Source organism: Myotis nattereri (genome assembly GCF_964212035.1).
Source record: "Myotis nattereri genome assembly, chromosome: 16".
NCBI classification, from domain to species: Eukaryota; Metazoa; Chordata; class Mammalia; order Chiroptera; family Vespertilionidae; genus Myotis; species Myotis nattereri.
The window spans coordinates 41,053,323-41,073,914 of record NC_138091.1 but is presented as its reverse complement, the minus strand read 5'-3'; the positions used below and the strand labels follow the sequence as shown (position 1 = coordinate 41,073,914).

Here is a 20,592-nt window from a genome sequence, read left to right as displayed (position 1 = left end):
GCTACCTAAGGGGGTTGGGACAGAGATCTCCCACACCACCCCCAAGGCCTCCCCTTCCACAGTTGCTCCATTATCACTTTCTCTTCAGTCACTCAGTGGGGTGAACGAAACACCTAACCGGCTGCTGCTCTAGCCTGCAGTCAGTGGTGATAATTCACAGACATGGGCGCCCCCTCAGCTCTCTCACCCCCTCCCCCTGTGCCGAGTCCCACGGAGCAGATCTGAGCAGGAGTGTGAGATATGAGCCGCCTTCCCCTGCAGAGATGGAAGCAAGATTAGTTTGCTCAGGCGGGGCTGGCGGCTGCTTCCCTTCCCACCCACCCCCAGCACCCTGCTCTGGGCCCCTGCACCTCCTGGGGCGGCTGCCAGCCCCTTCCCTCCTTTGAGCTCTGAAGAAGTCTTGTGAGCAGGCCTTTGCTCCCGCCTTCCCCCAGGGGCCCTAGTGACAGCCCCTGGACCTTGGGGAGACTGTCCCCTTCTGCCCTGACCAGCCTCCTCCTGGTCTCGGGCCATTTGAGACACAGTGGCAGTGGGATGGTGCCATCTGCTGGTCTCTGGGAAGAGGGGCGGTTGGGAGGCTCTCCAGTGACCCTGGCCCCAGAAGGGTTGAGAGTCACGGTGGCCCTGGCCCTCAGCCGCCAGCTTCAGGATTGCTCACAGCAGCAGCCACACTTCTTCCCGCTCCTCGCGTCCCTTCCCCCAGCAATCCCTGCCCCATCCTTTCCCAGACCTCGAGGCTTAGCTCTTTAGTCTTGTGAGAAGCACTGACAGTGTTCCAGGGGGGTTGGCACCCTTAAAACACAGAAAAGGAGCAGAGTTGTAGCTTCAAGCTACACAGCACAGCGTCAGCCACGTAGGACGGAAGGAGCGAAACGCCACCAGCTCCCAGAGCTCCCCAACCAGGAGCCACACCAGCAGTTTTATGAAAAAAAAAAAATATATTTTATTTCACAAATGTGTTGCCTATGTACAAAGTACAAAAGACTCCCTCTTCTCACCCCCCTGCACCTTCAGAGAGGTTTCAACCTGGGGCTCCCACTGTCCCACTGTCAGCTGCCCCTGGCTGTAGGCCAGATAGCCTGGGAGGGCGGAGCCAGCGAGTTGCAAGCCAGGCCTTCTCCCACCACAGCGGGTTATGCAACTGTGATGAGGCCTCTTCCAGGTTCCACCTCCCAGCAGCGTGGAAGCAGAGATCAGCTTTCACCCCTCACTCCAGATCCCACTGACTGGCTGCTGTCTCTCCATGCAGGTTATTTCCAGGATCAGAGGGGTCAGCCCTACAAGTCCTGGGTCCCCTGTTCACACCAGGTCCTACACCTGTCTTCCCCTCTCCTACCTCTCCTATAAGCAACAGAGGCAAGGAAAGGAGGCGGGGCCAGAGGGAGGGGTGGGGATGTTGGGTGAGAAGGAGCGGAAGCGTTGGCAACAGCATCACGCTCCGGATGGGAGGCCAAGAAATTACACACTCAGAGCGGCTTTGGCGGGCCCGACTCAAATGACCCATCGAGGTCGAGGGACTTGGCCACAACCTAGATAAGCTCTCAGTTCACAAAAAGTCTGGAGTCCATGTTCATCCCCAACCTCCCTTCCAAGGGAAGAAGCAATAGACCAACACGTGTGCATGAGAGCAGATGCACATATATGTGCGCGCACACACACACTTGGGAGGCAAAGCTTCTAAGTCAGGAGTAAAGCTTAGAGATGCTGCCTGTCTCTATTCCCTTCCTTGAACAGTTTCATTCCAATAACTGCTGAGCAGATGGAGGCCCCAGCAGGAGGAGGCTTCCTGCACTGAGCAGCTCAGTCTGTCCCACCGCAGAGACAGGCCCCGGGGGCTCTCCTGAAATACCTCGATCTGGAGAAAATCCTAGGACTGCGAAGGCGAGGTGGCATACCTCGCACACAAATATACACGGTGCCCTGCAAGGGCACCAATACACACAGCAACACGAAAATCACAACATAAACCCTTCGTACGGGTTATTGTTTCCAAGAAGAAGTGTGGGATTCACACATTCAGGAGAGCGAGCCTCTGGTAGAGCTGAAGAGCCCGGTAGGTGGGGACAGGCGGGGGTCCAGACTGTCAATCGGGCGGCGTAGGAGTTCCTCCACGTGCCGGGCTACATCCATGGTCTCGTCCAGGTCAAATTCCACATCCTGCTCAAGGACGGGGTCAGGACTGGTGGAGAGAGGGAGATGTCAGAGGGAGCTGGCCAGTCTCACTGCCTCAAGCTCTCGGGGGCAAGTCCCCAGTCTGCTCCCCACTCAGACCAGCTCTGGCTAGACCCCTGCACCCCAAGATGTAGTCACTGGCTCTTTGGGAGGCACCCAGTCTCATCTCTCACTGCCTCACTGAGTGATAGAGGGGAATGCATTTTCCTCTCCCTGTCCTCAACTGTCAAAGGAGGTGGCTGACCCAGTGAGCTCTGCCCACCTGCGGCGCTATTCCATTAAATCCTAGGCACCGTCCACTGAGCACCTACGAGGACCTGGGCCTTGTAACCACGTTACTCCAATCCTTCCAGCCACCTGTAAGGTAGGCATTTACTCAGCTTTTCAGAGGAGGAAATGAGGCTTGACCGTGTCCGGAATCTTGCTCAGGGCCTCCTGGCTGGCGACCCCCAAGCCCGTGGGGATCCCGCTACAGCTTGAGCCTCCCAGGCAAACAGACAACCAGCCCAGACCATCCACAACTCAGAAGAGAATTACTTCTCTACCATGGGAACCCCAGAGAGGAGCAGAGATACCCTGTTCCCCCGGCTCCCAAGAATGACCACCCCATTCAGAGCTGTCCTGTGTGAAATCCCTACAGCAGCCTCACCTGTGCTAAATGCTTTACACACACTCGTTATTCCTGACCCCAATCCCCCAAGACAGGTATTCTTGCTTCCATTTTACAGATGAGAAAACAGCATCAGAGAGGCTCAATACTTTTCCCAAGGTCACACAGCCAGTCAGCACCACAGCAAGGACCCTGCTGTGTGTTAAGTCCCAAAATGCACTGTGGTTTTTACTGGTTGATCGCACCCTCCCTGCACCTGGCAGGCACATGCCAGAGCTTGGCCTGGGTTGGGTGGTCTCAGACCTGGAGCAGCTCTGGATTCCTTGGCCCACAGCCCTCCAGGGGTCCAGCCCAAGGCCCAGTGCCCAGTCCCAGCCCCCCATGAAGCCCTGTAAGAACACCACCTACTTCTGTGGGTACATGTTGTAATGAGCCTGGGGACCCACAGCCGGGGAGGGGGCCTGTTCTATGTAGGTGGCATTGCCCCCAGCAGAGTCTGCAGACGTCACAAACCTGGAGGAGGAAGCAGAGCAGAGCCTCAGCGGCCTCAGGGCAGCGCTGACAGGGGACGGGCTCAGGGGCATCTTTCTGTCTCTCTCAGGTGCAGAAGGACAAAGTGCAGGAGGGGGCCCTGGGCACTGGCCCATGGTGACCAAGCCCAGGTCCCTCCCCAGGGCTGAGCCAGGTTTTAGGGAGAATGGAATGCTGGGCCCTTGGACAGGAGGGGGGTGGTGGTGAGGAGTGAGAACAGCGGAGGTAGGGGGGCAGGGGCAGGGGAACAGAGGCAGCAGGAGACCAGAGCTGGACCCCAGACACTTACTCAGGGACCACTTGCTTGATCTGTGGCTTCACGTATCCGTCCACTGCTTTAGCTGCCGAGGGGGGAACTGTGATGAGAACCAAAGTTTCTGGAGGGTGGAAACTCACCCCATGGAGTCTGCCTCTTATCCCAGTTGCTGGGGGCCTCAGCCAGGATGAGATTTCCCATGGGCTCCCCCCCGCCCATGGACCCCAAATGAACACCTGCTGACGGACCAGCCAGAGGGCTACCCAGAGCCTGGCTCCAATCTCATCCCTGCTCGGGCTTCCTTTCTGGCTCTTTGCTTTCTCTCTCCCCACCCCTACCACTGCCAAGGAAACAGAATCAACGCCAAGGAGCCAACGCAACCAATGGGTTGGGGACAAGTTGAAGAGGAAAAACCTGTCCACTGTGCTCCTGCACTGCGCCCGGGAGCAGGGCCGGTGGATGAAGAAGTGCTATCTGTGGGTGTGACTCATCCTGGCTCCTCCCCAGCACTGCAGCCTCCTCTCCCAAGGGCAGAAGTGAGAGTCTACCGGCTTTTCCCTTGGCAGAGAAGAAAGCAGACTCCGTGGTTTCGCTTTCCCTCTCCTCGCTTACGAGCCCTGAAATCCTCTCCACATGCTGTGCACCATCTGGTGACCGAAGCCCATAGAGCTCTAGGGGAGTCCCCACTGCCTGGCCTGAGAGTGAGTCCTCGGGCCGGAGGAGGGCTGGGGAGGGCCAGGCAGGACGCACCGAGCACGGGCGTGTAGTACTTGGCGAAGACCTCATCCTTGGGCCGGTCGGGAAACACGTAGATGAGATAGCTCAGGTCGCCCAGCCGGTCGGCCAGGGACCGGATGGAGAAATCCCTCGTGGTGAATGGCTTCAGGTTCCACAGGTTGCGGTCAGCTGTGAAAAGGACAAGCTCGTTCCCACAACCCGCTGCCCGTCCTCAGGAGGAGGCGCGGGGTTGTGGGGTTCAGGACAGGCTTGCAGAGACACCCGGTCTCCTACCAGTCCCCACGGCAACCCCATCCCTGAGATCCCTGGCGCAGGGCAAGGCAACGTCCGTGGGATCATCCTACCCAGCAAACCGGGCGAGTAGATACCGACAAGGCCAGGTCAGGGCAGAGAAGGGAGAGCATGGAGCTGCTGAAGGACTCACCCAGCGATCCCGGAGCCTTAGGGGGCCAGGATTTTAGGTTCTCCAAAATGGGAAATGATAGAAAGGGAATGTGTTTCCTCCCAGACTCTGAGCTCAGTTCCTATCTTTCCCACCAGGTACCTTCTACGGAGGCAGGCCCGATGGAGAAGGGGGCGCAGGGAAATTGGGGCTGGAGTGTGGACAAAAGAGGGCACTCACGAGAGTCAAACTTCCAGGCAATGGTGATGCCCCCGATTTCGGAGTCGCTAAAGCGCAGTAAGAAGGTCCCATCGGGCTTGTTGATGAGCAGGTCGTGGGCCTGCTGCTTATTCACAAAACCTAGGATGGCCCTGGGAGCACGGAACACAGTGTCACCGCTGGGCCAGCAGCCACTGTCCCGAGCCCACGCCCTCCCGACCCCCATGCCCGCCACTCCTCACCCGTCATTCCAGTGGGGCTTGTGATGCTTCTTCAGCACCTCCATGACCCCGTCAAACCACTGCCAGAAGGTATAGTTCCAGCCCGGCAAGTTCTCCTGAGAACCCCAGGAAACCCCAAGTCAGGGCTGGGGCCCCTGTCGTCACAGGTGGCCAGGAAACCATCAGTGCCTCTTGTCCTCATCCAGACCCTCTCCCAATTCCTCGCCCTACCTGTCCCGCACTGCGGCTGTCCACACAGACCCCAACCCCTCTTCGAGGGAACTGGAGAGTCAACTCGCCTCTGGTTTGTGACCCAGAGGCCCACGACAACCCCATGGGGAGGAGGGTGGATGTACAACAGTCATTCCTGCCCAACCCCTTCATTTCACAGATGGGGAAACTGAGGTCCCGAGCAGGGAAGGGGCCTGGCAAAATAGTTAACCAGGCGAGGACTAGAGCCCAAGGATCCTGACTCTCAGCTCCGGGCTCCTTTCTGCGGTCCTGCTCTGGCTGTCACAGCTGACTGCATTCCTTGGGGTACCAGCCCCCTCCATCTCTCCTGCTTGTGAGAGAGGGTGGGGCACTGACCTCAGGCAGAACCCTGTCCCTCAGGCGGGGGAGGGGTGGCAGGGCCCAGGTGGGCCCAGGCAGGCAGCCGGCGGGGGGCCCTCACCCTGTTGAACTGGGACCAGGACACGGACATGCTGCTGTAGTCCTCGAGGTGGCTGCTGCTGCTGTTGAACAGCTTCTGCGCCAGGAACACGAGGTTCTCCTTGGTCAGGCCCCGGTTGCTCTGCACTTCGGCCTTGAATTTCATGTTGAGCGCTTCACACAGCTGCGGCCACAGCACTTTGTCAGGCACGGCAAAGGGCACCCTGCCCTGAGCGGGAGAGAAGAAGGGGCGGGGGGGGGGATTGAGGGAGCAGGAAATACACACTAACACAGGCACGCAGACCTACAGATACCTAGAGACAGAGGGGACTGAGAAAGACCCAGAAAAGGAGACAAACTCAAGGGAAAGGAAGGCGGGGTGGCAGGGGCAGAAGGTGGGTGTGCAAGATAGAGACCAGACCGGGGACTGAGGACAGAGATCAGTGACCCAAACCACAAGCCAAAGGAAGATCCAGGGCCAGATCCCAAAGACCAAGCTCACGGACCTGGGAGACCCTAATCCTAAAACGGGAGCCTAGACACAGCCTGAGGGCAGGGGACTCACACCAGCTGCCCCTCTCCCCTCTCCTCACTTGAGCTGGTCCCGGGGTGGGGGAGGACCACTGGGCAGGGCCCCGAGGGGTTGAGAATGACCCTGGGAGATCCTAGGCTCAGGAGACGGGGTGTCAGGGGACTCACGGGCTCGGCAAAGGCGTTGTCCCACAGCACGGTGGCCGTGGCATTGTGGTCCTGGCTGCCGTGAACAATGACCACCACAGGAAGGGACAGGGTCTAGGGGAGTCAAAAGAATGAGCGTTGAGGGCATATGACCACCCTCTTGCCCTCGGCTTGGGCAAGACTCCCCACCCTCATTGCTTCCCCACAGTCCCAACCACAAGCCCCTCCCGTCAAAACCAAAGCAAAAACAAACACACAAGAAACACAACATCTTTCTTCCTGGCCCATCGCCTGAGCTCTGTGGGCCGGGGCCAGGTTACGATACAGCCTCGCAAACAGGCACCAGCAGAGTGAAAGCAGGTTTTCTGATAGCATCACAGGGCAACTCATCCGAGAGCCGCGGATTCGGAGCTCTCTGGGTTCCCAAGCCAGCCCGGTGGCCGCGGGCAGGTCCCTGCGCTTTCCTGGGTGACCTGCGGGGGATGGGAGTGCGCGTCCTCACCTTCACCTGGAACACAAGCTCGTTGCTGCCCACGCTGAACTGAGACTCAAACAGGACTGTGAACTTCTCCTCCGTCACGGACTCCGCGCCCCGCCTGTCAGCGCGCTTGATCCTCTTTAGCGACTGTAGGTGGGGCGGGAGCGGGGCCGGGAGACAGGAGCTGGTTACAGGGACCGGGCTCTGGGCAGACCTTCCCTCCCTCCCAGAGCCAGGCCCTGTCCTCACCATGTTCCTGAAATGGGCACTGAGGGTGCCCGTGGCTTGGTGATACTCCATGACGCAGCAGTTGTTCAAGATCTCTCCACTGCACTCGCTGTGGAAGAGAAGGGAGCCCCGTCTCCACACAGGCCGGCCAGGAACACGGCCCTGCTGCTGGCCGGGCCCACAGCCCCTGCCCCACCCTCTGAGAACGTTCTTTGCTGGGTCCCGGCCTTACTTTCTCATCAACCTGATAGTCATCAAGGGTGGGGTCTGGGTCTCTATCATCAGGTTCAAAATACCTTGAGCATCAAGACTGATGTGAGGACCTTCAGCTTCTAGTGAACTTAAAATCATGACCACAGCCTACAAGTATCCCCAGGATCACCCCCGCCTCCTCCCTGGCCTCATGGGGTTCCTCTTCCCTTATTCAGAATAAGCAAGCCATGCTGCCTCGTCTGTGCTGAACATGCAAGCGTGGTCCAACCTCAGGACTTCTGCACTCACTCTTCCTGTTGCCCCAAACCTTCTTGACCTTCTCATTCAGGTCTTGATTTATTTTTATTTTTATTTTTTTAATATATATTTTATTGATTTTTTTTACAGAGAGGAAGGGAGAGAGATAGAGAGTTAGAAACATCGATGAGAGAGAATCATCGATCAGCTGCCTCCTGCACATCTCCCACTGGGGATATGCCCGCAACCCAGGTACATGCCCTTGACCGGAATCGAACCTGGGACCTCTCAGTCCACAGGCCGACACTCCATCCACTGAGCCACACCGGTTTCGGCCAGGTCTCGATTTAAATAGCTCCTCAGAAAGGCCCTCCTCAACCACCCATGTGGTGTTGATACGTCTACCCAGATGCTGGGATAGCACTCCGTCTTGACTTTCTTTCTACGGGGTATCCCCTTTTGACACTGCCTTATTTTCAAAAGCACAGGACTGTCTCCCTCCCCAGCCGAAACGTAAGATCTAAGAAAGTGAGAACCCTTGGCCTTCTTCATCACCCTATGCCCCGATCAGAGGGTAGGCCCTCAGTCCACATAACCAAGCCTCCCATTTCTCACATCCTCCTTCATTCACTCATGCACTGCTCCCTTTAGGAGTGGCCTGCCCCGACCCCGGGACCCCAGCCCTGGGTTCTCTGTCCACACATGCACCTTCCGGACAAGGCCCACGTTCTCTGCCTGGAAGTTGGCCCTCTCCAGGCTCCTTCCCTAGCGGCCTCCCATTCATCCTGCAGCCTGAGACGAAGTGTCACTGCTCCACCCACATCATGGCCCACTTCCACGTCTCCCTTGTCACTCGCCAGCAATCACTTCTCATGCCTGCTGCCTACTCTTCCAGCCGAGCACCATCAAGTTCTGTTTGGATTATACCGGGTCCCAGTACTTAGCACAGACCCTAGAACACCCGAGCAGTGCAATCCTTGTTGACCTACTATGTGCTGGACACGGCAGGGCCTGGGGAAGGCCTCTGCTCAGGAGGAGCAAAGTGAACACCAGGACAGACAGAATGAACAGGAGAGACACCGCACGGTGTCAGAATGAACAGGAGAGACACCGCACGGTGTCTGCAACGCCAGGACAAAACGCTGCAGAGAGGGAGGCCGCGCTGTCCCATCACTAGGCTTCCACGTGTAGGATGGAGGCAGGCCCCCGACTGAGCGTGGAGTCAGGCGCCAATAAGGAAGGACGCACTTACTTGCGGGTGTTCTCGTTCTTGAGCAGCGACTTGGCCTGCTGCTCGCTGATGATGGTGGCCTTCACCTGGGGGGGGTTCATGTGCACGTTCAGCTTCCCCCCCACCAGCAGGCGCACGGTGGCTGCAAACTTGGTCTGGGTCTTCAGGACCTGAGGGGGCTGCTTCTCAATGATGAACGTGCTGCGGGGACCCAAGGGACGAGATGCTGCCTCAGGGGACAGGGCTCCGGTCCCCGTGTGGGGAGGAGGCCGCACACAGGGCTCGGCAGGCAGAGGAAGGGCACGTGGCCGACACCCTGTTCCCAGGGGGGCCACTGAGAGCCGTGGGGAGGCGGGAGGGGAGGCAGGGAAGTGAACTCGGCAGCTGGCACGGGGCTGCAGGAAGCAAGGGCAGCCCAGGTAGCGCTCACAAGAGAAACTGGGAAAGGTCAACGGCGACTGGGGACAGAAGGGAAAGGGTGTGAGCAGAGAGAGACAAGGGTGCCAGTGAGAGCCCCCCCATCTGCAAAGCACCCCCTGCCTCCCCCAGGCCAACCACATGCGGGGCGGGGCGGGGCCGAGAGGCAGCAGTCACCTGGTCACCAGGGCGGAGATGATGTCTGTGATGGTGGCATTGACCTCAGCCAGCATCTCCTCCACGGGGCCGGGGATGGGCAGCTGCTGGCAGAGGTGCTCAGCTCTGCGGATCTGCTGCCGGTTCTGCCAGATGATCTCGGCCAACTTCTCACACCTGCACCCCAGCCCCGGGGCCAAAGGAAAAAACAGGCGTCACCCCTCCCCCAGGCCAAAGGTGAAGAGGCTCCAGGCTGGGGTGAGCCCCCCAAGACCTAGCCCCAGGCTCACCCAGGAAGGCTTTACACCTCGGCGCCCACTCCTGTCCCCTGAGCAGAGCAGGACAGGGGCTGCCCTGACTTCCAGAAACACAGACACGCAGGAGGCGTGACCCTGGTTTGTACCCGACCAGCCGAGCATCAGCCCAGGGCACCCGGCCCTGCCCCCCCGCCCCCCCCCCCCCCCCCCGCCAGCACAGTGACTCCCTTCCCAGGGAGGGGCACGACGGGGCACCAGGGTCTGTGTCGGGAACCAGACCATGGTGAAGGAAGACCTGCCACCGGGCAGAGCGAGCGGCCGCACATGGCAACTCGGGAGCAGAATAAGCAGCTGGCAGACCACCCTGAGCCCCGGCCCCCGGCCCCTCCCTGCCCCCCCCTTACCAGGACTGCAGCACGTCCAGGCTGCCCTCAGGGGGCCCCCCGTTCCCGGCCAGCTGCTGCCGCCGCTTCCACTGGATCAGCTCGTCGTCCAGGATGATGGTCTGCTGCTTGCGCAGCAGCTGCAGCGTCTTCTGGTGCTTCTCGGCCAGCTCCTGGGGGGGCGGGGGGGCAGGCCCTCTGGCTCCCGGGGAACAGCCCTGCGGGGCCCCACTCAGGAGGCCGGGCCTGCCCCCCCCTGACCTGCTCTGCCTCACAGGCCCCCACAGGCCTCCTGCCCCCCGGGGTCCGGGCCTGTCCCTCTCTCGGTCCCCGACAGCTCAGGATGTGGACCCCCACGCCTGGAGGAGAGGGACGCACACCCCACTCACCACGCGGTACTGCTGCAGCGTCTGGGCCTCGCGCTGCAGCCAGGCCTCCAGGGACACCTGCTTCTGCTGCAGGGCTGTCTCCCGGCTCAGACGCTCCTGCGGGTTCAGCTGGGCCAGCTGGGCAAACTGAGCTGCAGGAGGGACAGGACACCATGGCCATGACCCCCAGCTTCCAGCAGGAAACCCAGAGAGACCACACTCACTTGCTCTGCAGACAAGACCCTCAGGGGGACGTGTCTGACCAGCGGCCAGTCAGGGATCTGGCAGCCAAGGGCCCCGGAGAGGCGCCAGCTTCACTCCCTGGCCCCCAACTCTGAGCTCCCCTCTAGGGACGAGGAGACAGAAGCTTGTGGGGACAGCTGAGGAGGATCCCACCACCCCGGCCCACACGGCTGGGGCCCCGCCTTCCTCACGCCACAGTGGGGTTCGGCTTGGAGCCACTCCGCCTCGTCTGCCTCGGCCTGGCCATCTGCTAGCGGGGTGGACTCGGGGGAATCCCCTCACTCTCCTGTGCCTCAGTCTCCCCGTGTGCAAAACGGGAAGCCTGCTCCCTGCCTCGGCGGAAGGAAGGATGAAAAGCCCTGATATGGAAAATGCTCAGGGAGATGCCTGGCACGTGGAAGCTCTGGGTGAGAGTTAGTCCTTGTTGCTCAATGGGCTACGGGACAGGACTGAAGGGTGACGGGGACCAGCAGCTCTCAGCCTCGGCCTCGCCTGGGAAGGCCCTGCTCCTGGGCCTGTGCCACCTCCTGGGGCACAGCTGCCTCTCCTCAGAGAGAGGAGGTTCTCTGCACAGGAAGGCGCCTCTCGAGTTTGTCCAGGTTGGGTCACTGTGAGCTCAGCTGACCAACAGGAAGAGAAAAGAGAGAAGATGAAGAAGAAAGAAGAGAGCGAGGGAGGGGCCTACACAAAAGCAGCAAGATTCTCAACCTGCTGCAGTGGCTCAGTGGGTTGAGCATCATCTGGTGCACCCAACCGCCAGGGCACCCAAAGAAGGCAAATGCCCAACGTTTCCTCCCCCCTCTCTCTCTCTCTCTCTCTCTCTCTCTCTCTCCCTCCATGTCCTCAGGTGGGGATTTAAAATAAATTAAATAAGTTAAGAAAAAAAAAAGTAGCAATATTCTCTCAGGAAACGGAGGCAATTCTCTTCACATTAGCTTTAGGAAGCTCATCGATGGTAGGAATAGGGAGTCAGTGAGGCACAATTACCCTCTTTAAAAACATCAGTTATGAAATACTTAAGACATAGGGAAGGGAGAGAGAATGATATAAAAACACCGTGAATTCATAACCCACATTAAGCAATCAAACATTTCCCAATTAAAGCCACCTGCTCACCTCCACAGCTTGCAATCCCATCCCCCGCCTAGGGAAACACTAGCCTAAATTCTGGGGTAATTATGGGCAGCCAAGAGCCATTTTGAACACCCAGTGGCCTTCCTCGGGCTGAGTCAAGAAGATGTGAGCATCAGCCTGTCTTGGTCAAGCTCCTGGCAGGCCTCTGAGGGCCACGTCACACTGACCTAGGCCCTGCCCCAAGGTCGCACAGGCTGGGACAGACCAAAGCAACTCTAGACAGCCAGGAAGAGCCCAGACGAGAAGGGCATTCGGAGAGACGGCTCCCATCTCACTGCAGGGGCCTGAGCAGGGAGAGCACCGTCCAGCAGGGAGCACAGCAGGGTCGTCTGGGGGCCACCTCAGGATCCTGCCACCACAGGGAGGTGGTGGTGTCCCCAACACCTGGTGCGGCCTCCCTCTGCGAGCGACCCAGTTAGGGTTCTCCGGGCAATTTGCAGACGTTTCTGGGAAGGACGCCAGGAGATGTGGGGCAATTGTCTGCTCCACTGGAGGGAACTGAGCCTTCTCTGCACAACAGATCAATAGTCTGTGTTTCTGATGGTGAACTTGATAAATGAGACTGAACTGACATTGCCTGATGGGTACAAGCCCAAACCAGAACCCAAACCCAAACCCATACATAGGAAACAGAAAACCCAAGAATGGGATCATCGATATGGTGACCAGTCTGGGAGAGAACTGAGAGCTTGGCTATCCTGTTCCCCCATCTGGGAAGTGGGCTTTCTCCATACCCCCACCGCCCGCCCCAGGGCCAGTCAGGTATGGAATCAGATGGGAAGGAGACACGCTAGACTCATCCCACCATTTACTCAACACCTACTGTGATTCAGGCAATGTGCTGGCCTCAGGGTACAGGAAACACTGACAGGGCAGGATTAGGAGGAAAGCTTAACTAGGCAAATGAAAAGAGAATCCTAAGCAAAGTGAAATAATAATAAAAGGAAAAATAGAGAAACAAAAACGGATATGAACAAAACTGAAAATAAATACTGAAATGTTGACCTCAATTCCACTGTATTAAATGTTACATTAAATAACATTGGGCTAAACACCTTGATTAAAAGCAATGGTTGTCAGAATAAAGACAAAGGCAAGACAACTATATGCTGTCTACATTTTTAAATTTTAAAAAGCATGGATAAAGATAGGTTGTGCCAATATGGAACAGGAAGGCTTGAGAAGTTATGTTAATTTCTGATAAAGTAGACTTCAAGACAAAGAGTATTACCAGAGATCGAGAAAGATATTTCATAATTATTAAAGTGTCAATCCAGCAGACCGACAATTACCATAAATGCATGTGAATCTACTAACAAAGCTTCAAAATACATAAAGGAAATGTTTACAGAAATAATTGGAGAAGTACACAATTCCACAATATAATAGGAGATTTTGATACCTCTCTCTCAGCATTTGATAGAACTATTAGGCAGAAAAATAAATAAAGACATAGATCAATGGTTCTCTATGTGTGGACCAGGGATGCCTGGAGGGTTCCCAAGACCCTTATAGGAGTTCCACAAAGCCAAAACCGTTTTCAAAAGTCATAAGATTTTGCCTTTTTCTCTTTTAGTCTCTTATAATTATACAGTGGCATTTTTCAAGAGGCTGCAAGATATGTGATATTACAACAGACTGAAAGCAAGATCCAGCTATCTCCCCAACATTAGAGAGATGTGTAAAAATGTATAGCAATGCCACTCTACTCACTAAATTTTGTTTTGGAAAATATAGATGTTGTTTGTTTTTTGATTTTATGTTTTTTGATACAATTTTATTATGTTAACATAATAAATATATATACTGAATATATTTAAATATTCATAGTGTTTATATAGTATATAAATACGTTACATAAATATAGCTATACTATATGCAATGTGCATAATATGTAATATATAAATATTTATAACATATATTTAAATATTTATTTTAAAATAAGTATTGTTATATTTGTTAACATTATGGAATTTATTATTTGCTGCTTTTTAATGAAACACAGTAGAAAATACATCCTTTTCAAGTCCACCAGATACACTCACCAAGACTGAGCATATGCTGGGCCATAAAACAAGTCTCAATACATTTAAAAGAAATGAGATCATACAGGGTATGTTCTCTGACAACAATGAAATTCAATAATGAAATGAAAATGAAATCAATAATGATATGACATCTAGAAAAAATATTTGGACATTAAACAATATACTTCTAAATGCATGTGCAAAAGAATTAGAAGAGAAATGAGAAAATAGTTCAAACGGAATGATAGTGAATATACAGCATATTCAAAATCAGGAGAGGCAGCTAAAACGCTGCTTAGCAGGAGGTTTATGACTCTGAATACATATACTAGAAAAGAAGAAAGGTCTAAAATCAATTACCGAACGGTCTACCTCAGGGGTCCTCAAACTTTTTAAACAGGGGGCCAGTTCACTGTCCCTCAGACCGTTGGAGGGCCGGACTATAGTTTAAAAAAAACTATGAACAAATCCCTATGCACACTGCACATGTCTTATTTTGAAGTAAAAAAACAAAACGGGAACAAATACAATATTTATATTTGCATGTGGCCCGCGGGCCGTAGTTCGAGGACCCCTGGTCTACCTGAAGAAGCCAGAAAAAGAAGAGCAAAGGAAAAGATAGCTTGACACTTCCTGTTCTCACTAGGACGGGGTGGTACAGCTCCGGGAGACAGGAGAATTGTCCACTGTCACCTCCTTCCTTCCAGTTCCATCTCCTCTAAGGAAGACTAAAGAAGGGGTGTTCCTGGAGTCCCACCTCTCCCCAGCCTGGTCCTATCTGGGAACTCAACCTAAATGCTCCCTCTGACTGGGGAACACTTTGCCCATATTCAGTCATTTATTCATTCATTGAGATATTCACGGAATACCTACAGTTAGGGAGACAATATTGGCTAGTAAAGTACAGTGATTTAATGACACCTCCCTCAATTTTCTAAGCAACTCAGGCCAAGTTACTTGTTCTCTTCGAACCTGTTTTACCATCTGCAAAACAGAGATAAAGCAACGACCTGCATCCTAGAGCTGTGTGTTGTAAAGGCTGAATCGAGTTATGCACGCAAAAGGCTTAGCCCAGCGCCTGGCCCACAGCAAGGGAGCCATCACCCGGAGCCATTACTCCTCCCAGACTTTGGGGAAGGTTCCCAGGAAATAGACACCACCTAGTCCCATCCCTGCCGGAGCTGACAAAGTGGTCCTCACGGCCATCCTCGCGACCTACACCGCCCACGCCGCAGCAGCCTCACCCTGGATCCTCAGGCTCTCCTGGTACTGGATGATGAAGTACTCCTGCGTCTGCTGCAGCTTCTTCAGCTCGTTCTCGGTGTCCTGCGTGACCAGCCGCAGCTCCTCAAAGGTCTGGTTGATCTGAAGGTGTTTCTGGGACATGGCGTCAACCAGCATCCCAACAGGAGAGGCACCCTGGGGACATATCAGAAATGCAGGCCGCAGTGAGCTGGGCAGTGAGGATGGGAGAAACCTCGGGCTTTGGGGGACGCCAATACTACAGACCCCAAACTCTGAATCTAGAGTAAAAAGGAAGGGCAAGTTGAGCCAGAAGGATAGTCCTTTGTCAGCACTGGGGTGGAGGGGACAAAGAAGGAGGAGAACCGTGTGAGCTGGCAGACGATGGAATCTTCCTGACGCATAGCAGAAACGCCTATTGCAGTTCTGGCCTCCACCAGAGGATCCCAAACATGGTCCATCTAAATTCTCTTGGAAGAGACTAGAACTCAACACATCCCAAGAGCTACCTGGGTTTTCCTACTAATGATGATGGCCCCTCACTCCACATTCTTTCACGGATCCAATGCCACGGGCTGTGCAAGGTGCTGGTACGGAGTGGGGACTGGGGCTCAGTGGCCGGCAAACTGCGGCTCGCGAGCCACATGCGGCTCTTTGGCCCCTTGAGTGTGGCTCTTCCACAAAATACCACGTGCGGGCGCGCACATACAGTGCGATTGAAACTTCGTGGCCCATGCGCTGAAGTCGGTATTTTGTGGACGAGCCACACTCAAGGGGCCAAAGAGCCGCATGTGGCTCGCGAGCCGCAGTTTGCCGACCACTGGGCTAGGTGAACACACATTGTCTTTGTCCTCACTCAAGACCTACTTGTGACCGCGGGGAGAGGGAATCAGGTAAACCTCTCACAGGTGGTGTCCTGAGAGCCCCCCAGTGAAGTTACAGGGCTTTGTGGATTCAGACATTTAAGTGACCTGGTCTGATCTCCTTCTCAACCAGGTCTTCAGGGCCTTTCCAATGAACTGTTCTCAGAAAATTCCAAACACCTTCCCACAGCCTCCACTGCCCTGGCTGATAGTCCCTGCCAGCCTCTGCGCCCACAACAGCTACTTTCTGTTCCTCAAACACCCAGCACGTTGCTGCCTCAGGGCCTTTGCACTTTTTGTTCCATCACTCTGGAACAAATCTTCCTGAGGCTGGCGCTTCAACTGGTACTTTTTCAGAGTGACCGTCCCTGAAGGGCCAATTCAAAACAGCACCACCCTTACCTGAGAGTGTCTAGTTCTTGGGTTTTACCTCTTACTTTTATTTTCTTTAAAAAAAATTTTTTTTTATTGATTTCAGAGAGGAAGTGAGAGAAATGAAAACATCAACAATGAGAGCGAATCACTGATTGGCTGCCTCCTGCACACCCCCTACTGGGGATCAAGCCCACAACCCTGGGCATGTGCCCTGATGGGCAATCAAACCATGACTTCCTGGTTCATAGGTGGACACTCAACCATCGCTCTTATCTGCCTCCTTGCACTAGGATGTGAGCCTTCTAAGTGCTAAGACCTCATCTGTCTTGTGCATCACCAAATCCCTTAGGCCTAGGACTGTGGTCGGCAAACCGCGGCTCGCGAGCCACACGCAGTTCTTTGGCCCCTTCACTGTGGCTCTTCCACAAAATACCGGCTCTTCCACAAAATACCACGTGCAGGCGCGCACCTACAGTGCGATTGAAACTTCGTGGCCCATGCGCAGAAGTCGGTATTTTGTGGAAGAGCCGGTATTTTGTGGAAGAGCCACACTGAAGGGGCCAAAGAGCCGCATGTGGCTCGTGAGCCGCAGTTTGCCAACCACTGGCCTAGGACATCAAAGGTGTCCAAGAACACCTTCATGGCTAGAAGAAGGAATGATTCCCATCCCCTGAGCCCCTTTTCCCCAACCATGACAACACCTGCATCACAGACATGTAGTTCTTAATTGAAGCCTAATTCATTTGTGCGTTTACAGATAGCTCGGCGATGCAACAAGCCAAGGGACACAAGCATTGTCCTGGAAGACCCTCTGGCTTCTGCTTCCTCTCTGGCCTTACCCATCAGGACTTCTCACTTGGCTCCCTTCTCCCCAGTTGCACTGACTATTTGCAAGTCTTCAAATATGATAAGATGGCTCCTGCCTTCCTGCCCTCACAAATACTGTTGCTACTTTTGACTAAAAACTCCTCCCACCTCCTCCCTCCTGCTTTCTCCACTGTAGTTCAGACCTCTCCTCCCTCAGGACATGCCCCCTGCCCGCCTGCCCCGATTTGAGCTGGGTACTTTTCCCACATATGTTCCCTAGACCCTCAGTTCACCGCTGGAGAACCGATCATCACCCGAATTCCTCCCAGGTGACAACCAGGTCTTTATTTGTTTCTCCAGGCCTAGCCCAGGGCCGGACACACCGCAGGACCTCAATACACATTTACTGAATGAACTGCCAAATTCCTGAAATCAGCGTTCACAACAACAAATAGATAATCAATAAGACCTGTGCTCCCAGCACTATTCGGCGGTCTTTACCTGTGTGATGTCATTTTATGAAATTCATTTTGCTTTATTGCAGATAGTATAACATTTGTACCATTGTCCAAGCAGATGTTCAATGCCTGTATGATTCCAGAACTTGGGGAATGAGTCCCTGTTCTGCCTCTCTGGGCCTCACTTCTCTGAGCTTGACGGTGTTCATTTTTCTGACACAGACCTTGGCTCCATTTCTCCTCACAGACCGTCCCAGAGAATATTTCTTATTTGGCCCTAGGCCATTTATTGAATGACAAATCTTTTCCCTGGTGATTTGTAATGCCATTTCTGACACAGACTGAGTTTCCAGCTGTGTGTGTGTGTGTGTGTGTGTGTGTGTGTGTATTTAGGGCTTCATCTTCTGTTTCATTGGTCTGTTTGTCTGTCCCTGGCCCACACAGTATCTCATTTAATGCTCACAATAATCCTGCAAGGTAGGTACTATCACCATCCCTACTTATAATTGAAGAAACATAGGCTTAGAGAAGTTAACTTGCTCAAGTTATACAGCTAGAAAGTGGTGGAGCCAGGGACTGAAGCCAGGGGGTCACTCCACACCTGCAAGTAATCTTGCCACTCACACTTGCTCATGTCTCCTCTCATTTCTTTGGTGTCCTCTCATGCCAGTATTTAGAAGTCACAGTTGTGTCTGGAGAGAACAGTCTTCCCAACTCCTCTCCCCACACCCAGGGGACACTCACATTGTTGGCTTCCCGGACCAGCCTCTGCTCATTGTACAGAATGTGCCGGATGCAGCGGACCAGCTCCATGGGGCAGCGGTCATACGTGTTCTGAAAGAATCCAAGAGCAGCGACCAGTGGCCATCTTCTGTGTCTACCAAGCCTGTCGCAGTGCCATGCCCACACTTTCTCCCCGCCAATCCTTGCCTCAGCTCCCCCCCCCAGAAGTCTCCGGAACTGTCACCAGTCACCTCTGTCTCTCCTTGACTTGATTTCCCCTCCCAGATCTTCATTTGGTTTGCAGTGCATTAGAAACCCAGTTCAGAGAGCACTTCCAACCGACCATCCCCTATGACTTTCCCATCAGTGAAGCCCTATGACATAGCAGAAATGATTATCCCCATTTCAAAGATGAGAAAACTGATGCTTAGAGAGGTTAAGTGCTTATACAGAGCGAAGCAAATGGGTGAGCAGATGACTCAAAACTCAGAGCGCCTAATGTCATGGTCAAGAAACTTTCCGCCATACTCCAGCTCTGGGTTCCTATTCTGCTTCCCCCTTTGCCCCAGGTTTCCCCGGCTTCCTCCCTCTTCTGGGGTGGACTTTTTATTTCCCTGGCACCCTGCTGCTTCTATTTAAAAGTGGTTCTCTAGGAAATACTAGTGATTTCCAATAAATGCTTGACTATGATTACTACCCACACCCCCTTCCTGCTCCCACTAAAACTTCCTCTCTCCCCTATCCTCCACCCCTCCCCTCGAGTGAAGAAGCTACATCTTATATCTAAAGCCTAATTCAAGGCTCTTTTATCTGACAACTCTGCTCCTCTCCTGCCCCACTTCAAGAGCTCTCCCACCTTTAGATGAGCCCCAGTAGCAGCGGTTCTCAACCTGTGAGTCGCGACCCCTTTGGGGGTCAAACGATCCTTTCACAGGGGTCGCCTAAGACCATCCTGCATATCAGATATTTACATGACGATTCATAACAGTAGCAACATTACAGTTATGAAGTAGCCACGAACATAATTTTCTGGTTGGGTCACAACATGAGGAACTGTATGTAAAGGGCCAGAAGGTTGAGAACCACTGCCCAAGAGGGATGTCTGGTTGCCTCACGCCCTCATTTCTAGAATCTGTCACTCCTCCTTTCTCCTCTAAGGGAATCTTGACTCAGTCCACCTCCATCCCTTCCACTTGATCTGTCCAGAAGGTGGTTTCACCCATCCTCCTTCTCTTGGGGACCAGCACACCCCACCTCTGGCTTTGTAATATGCTAAAGGGATCCAACAGGTCTGATTTAGAAAGAGGGGGTGGGGGAAATTGAAGCACAGAAAAGTTGCCGATAAGGTGAAGGTCACACGGTGAGTCAGTGAGTGTCCAGGCCAGGAAAAACCCAGGGGTTCCGACGCTGGGACTAGAAGGCAGCCACGGCCTCCCCGCAGATGACCCGGCGCTCACACCCACCTGCAGCTGCGTGGCGTAGTGCCCCAGCTTGATCTTCAGCAAGAACCCATCTTCCCCCACCTGGTGCTCGGCCTTCTTCTGCAGCTCCTGCACCAGGCCCTCCAGCAGCTGGGTGGCCTGGGCTTGGTCCTGGGGATTTTCTGGATCGATGGCATCCCTTGGGGCAGGGCAGGGTAGAGAAGCCTTCTGTGGTGCCTCCTTGGCAAGGAAGCCAGGCACTCAGCGGGAGTTGGGAACCCCAGGCTCCTGACTACGAGTGCTCCAGCGCCCACAAGCCTGGTTCCTGGCAGCGCCATGGGCAGCGGAGTCTAGAAACAGGCCCTCTCCCTTCCCCCGGCTCCCCTTTCCCTGTTCCCCTTTCCCCGCCAACATGGAACCGGGCCCCTTCCTCGCAGAAAGGAGCCCACAGGGCCAGAATCACACCCACCCACACGGAGGAGCCCTGAGGCCGAGAGGCCTGGCCGGCAGGGTCCCGCCGGGGAAGCCAGCCCAGCCGGGGCACCTACCAGGGCTGGCTCTCGATCCACTGAGCCAAGTAGTGGCGGACCTCGATGGGAAAGTGCTGCCCGTACAGCACCTGCATCTGGCGCAGCGCATCCCCCTGCAGCTGCTGGGCCTGGATCCAGCCCGCCATGGCCGTTCACCTGGGGCGAGCAGATGGCTGAGGACGCGCCCGCCGGGCAGAGGCGAGGGCTGGGCCTGCCCCTGGCCCGGCCATGCCCACCCGTGCCCGGACCGCGGTCCGTCGGGCCAGGCCCCTCCCTCCCACAGACCGGCTTTCCTGTGCGGGAAGAAAGATGGTGAGGAGGGGAAGGCCGCCCTGCCCTCTAA

The 20,592-nt window shown here is 54.9% G+C and overlaps 1 protein-coding gene across 2 annotated transcripts; it reads right to left on the bottom strand.

Annotated features, from left to right (window-relative positions):
• Positions 1-926: 926 nt before the first annotated feature.
• Positions 927-20,395, bottom strand: LOC308532144 (signal transducer and activator of transcription 5A; the record flags this gene model as incomplete). 2 transcript variants are annotated; one of them, XM_081109425.1, is made up of 18 exons in its annotated part: positions 927-2,179; positions 3,191-3,295; positions 3,603-3,669; positions 4,320-4,475; positions 4,930-5,060; positions 5,151-5,245; positions 5,803-6,009; positions 6,480-6,572; positions 6,961-7,083; positions 7,186-7,273; positions 8,867-9,046; positions 9,440-9,595; positions 10,080-10,231; positions 10,448-10,578; positions 15,075-15,249; positions 18,320-18,409; positions 19,762-19,918; positions 20,268-20,395. In XM_081109425.1, the coding sequence occupies 18 exons, from the start codon at positions 20,393-20,395 to the stop codon at positions 2,017-2,019; spliced, it is 2,397 nt and encodes a 798-aa protein (XP_080965551.1). In that variant the 3' UTR covers positions 927-2,016. The 2 variants fall into 2 exon arrangements, with proteins under 2 accessions (XP_080965551.1, XP_080965552.1); XM_081109426.1 differs by having other exon boundaries at positions 3,603-3,654.
• Positions 20,396-20,592: the final 197 nt, after the last annotated feature.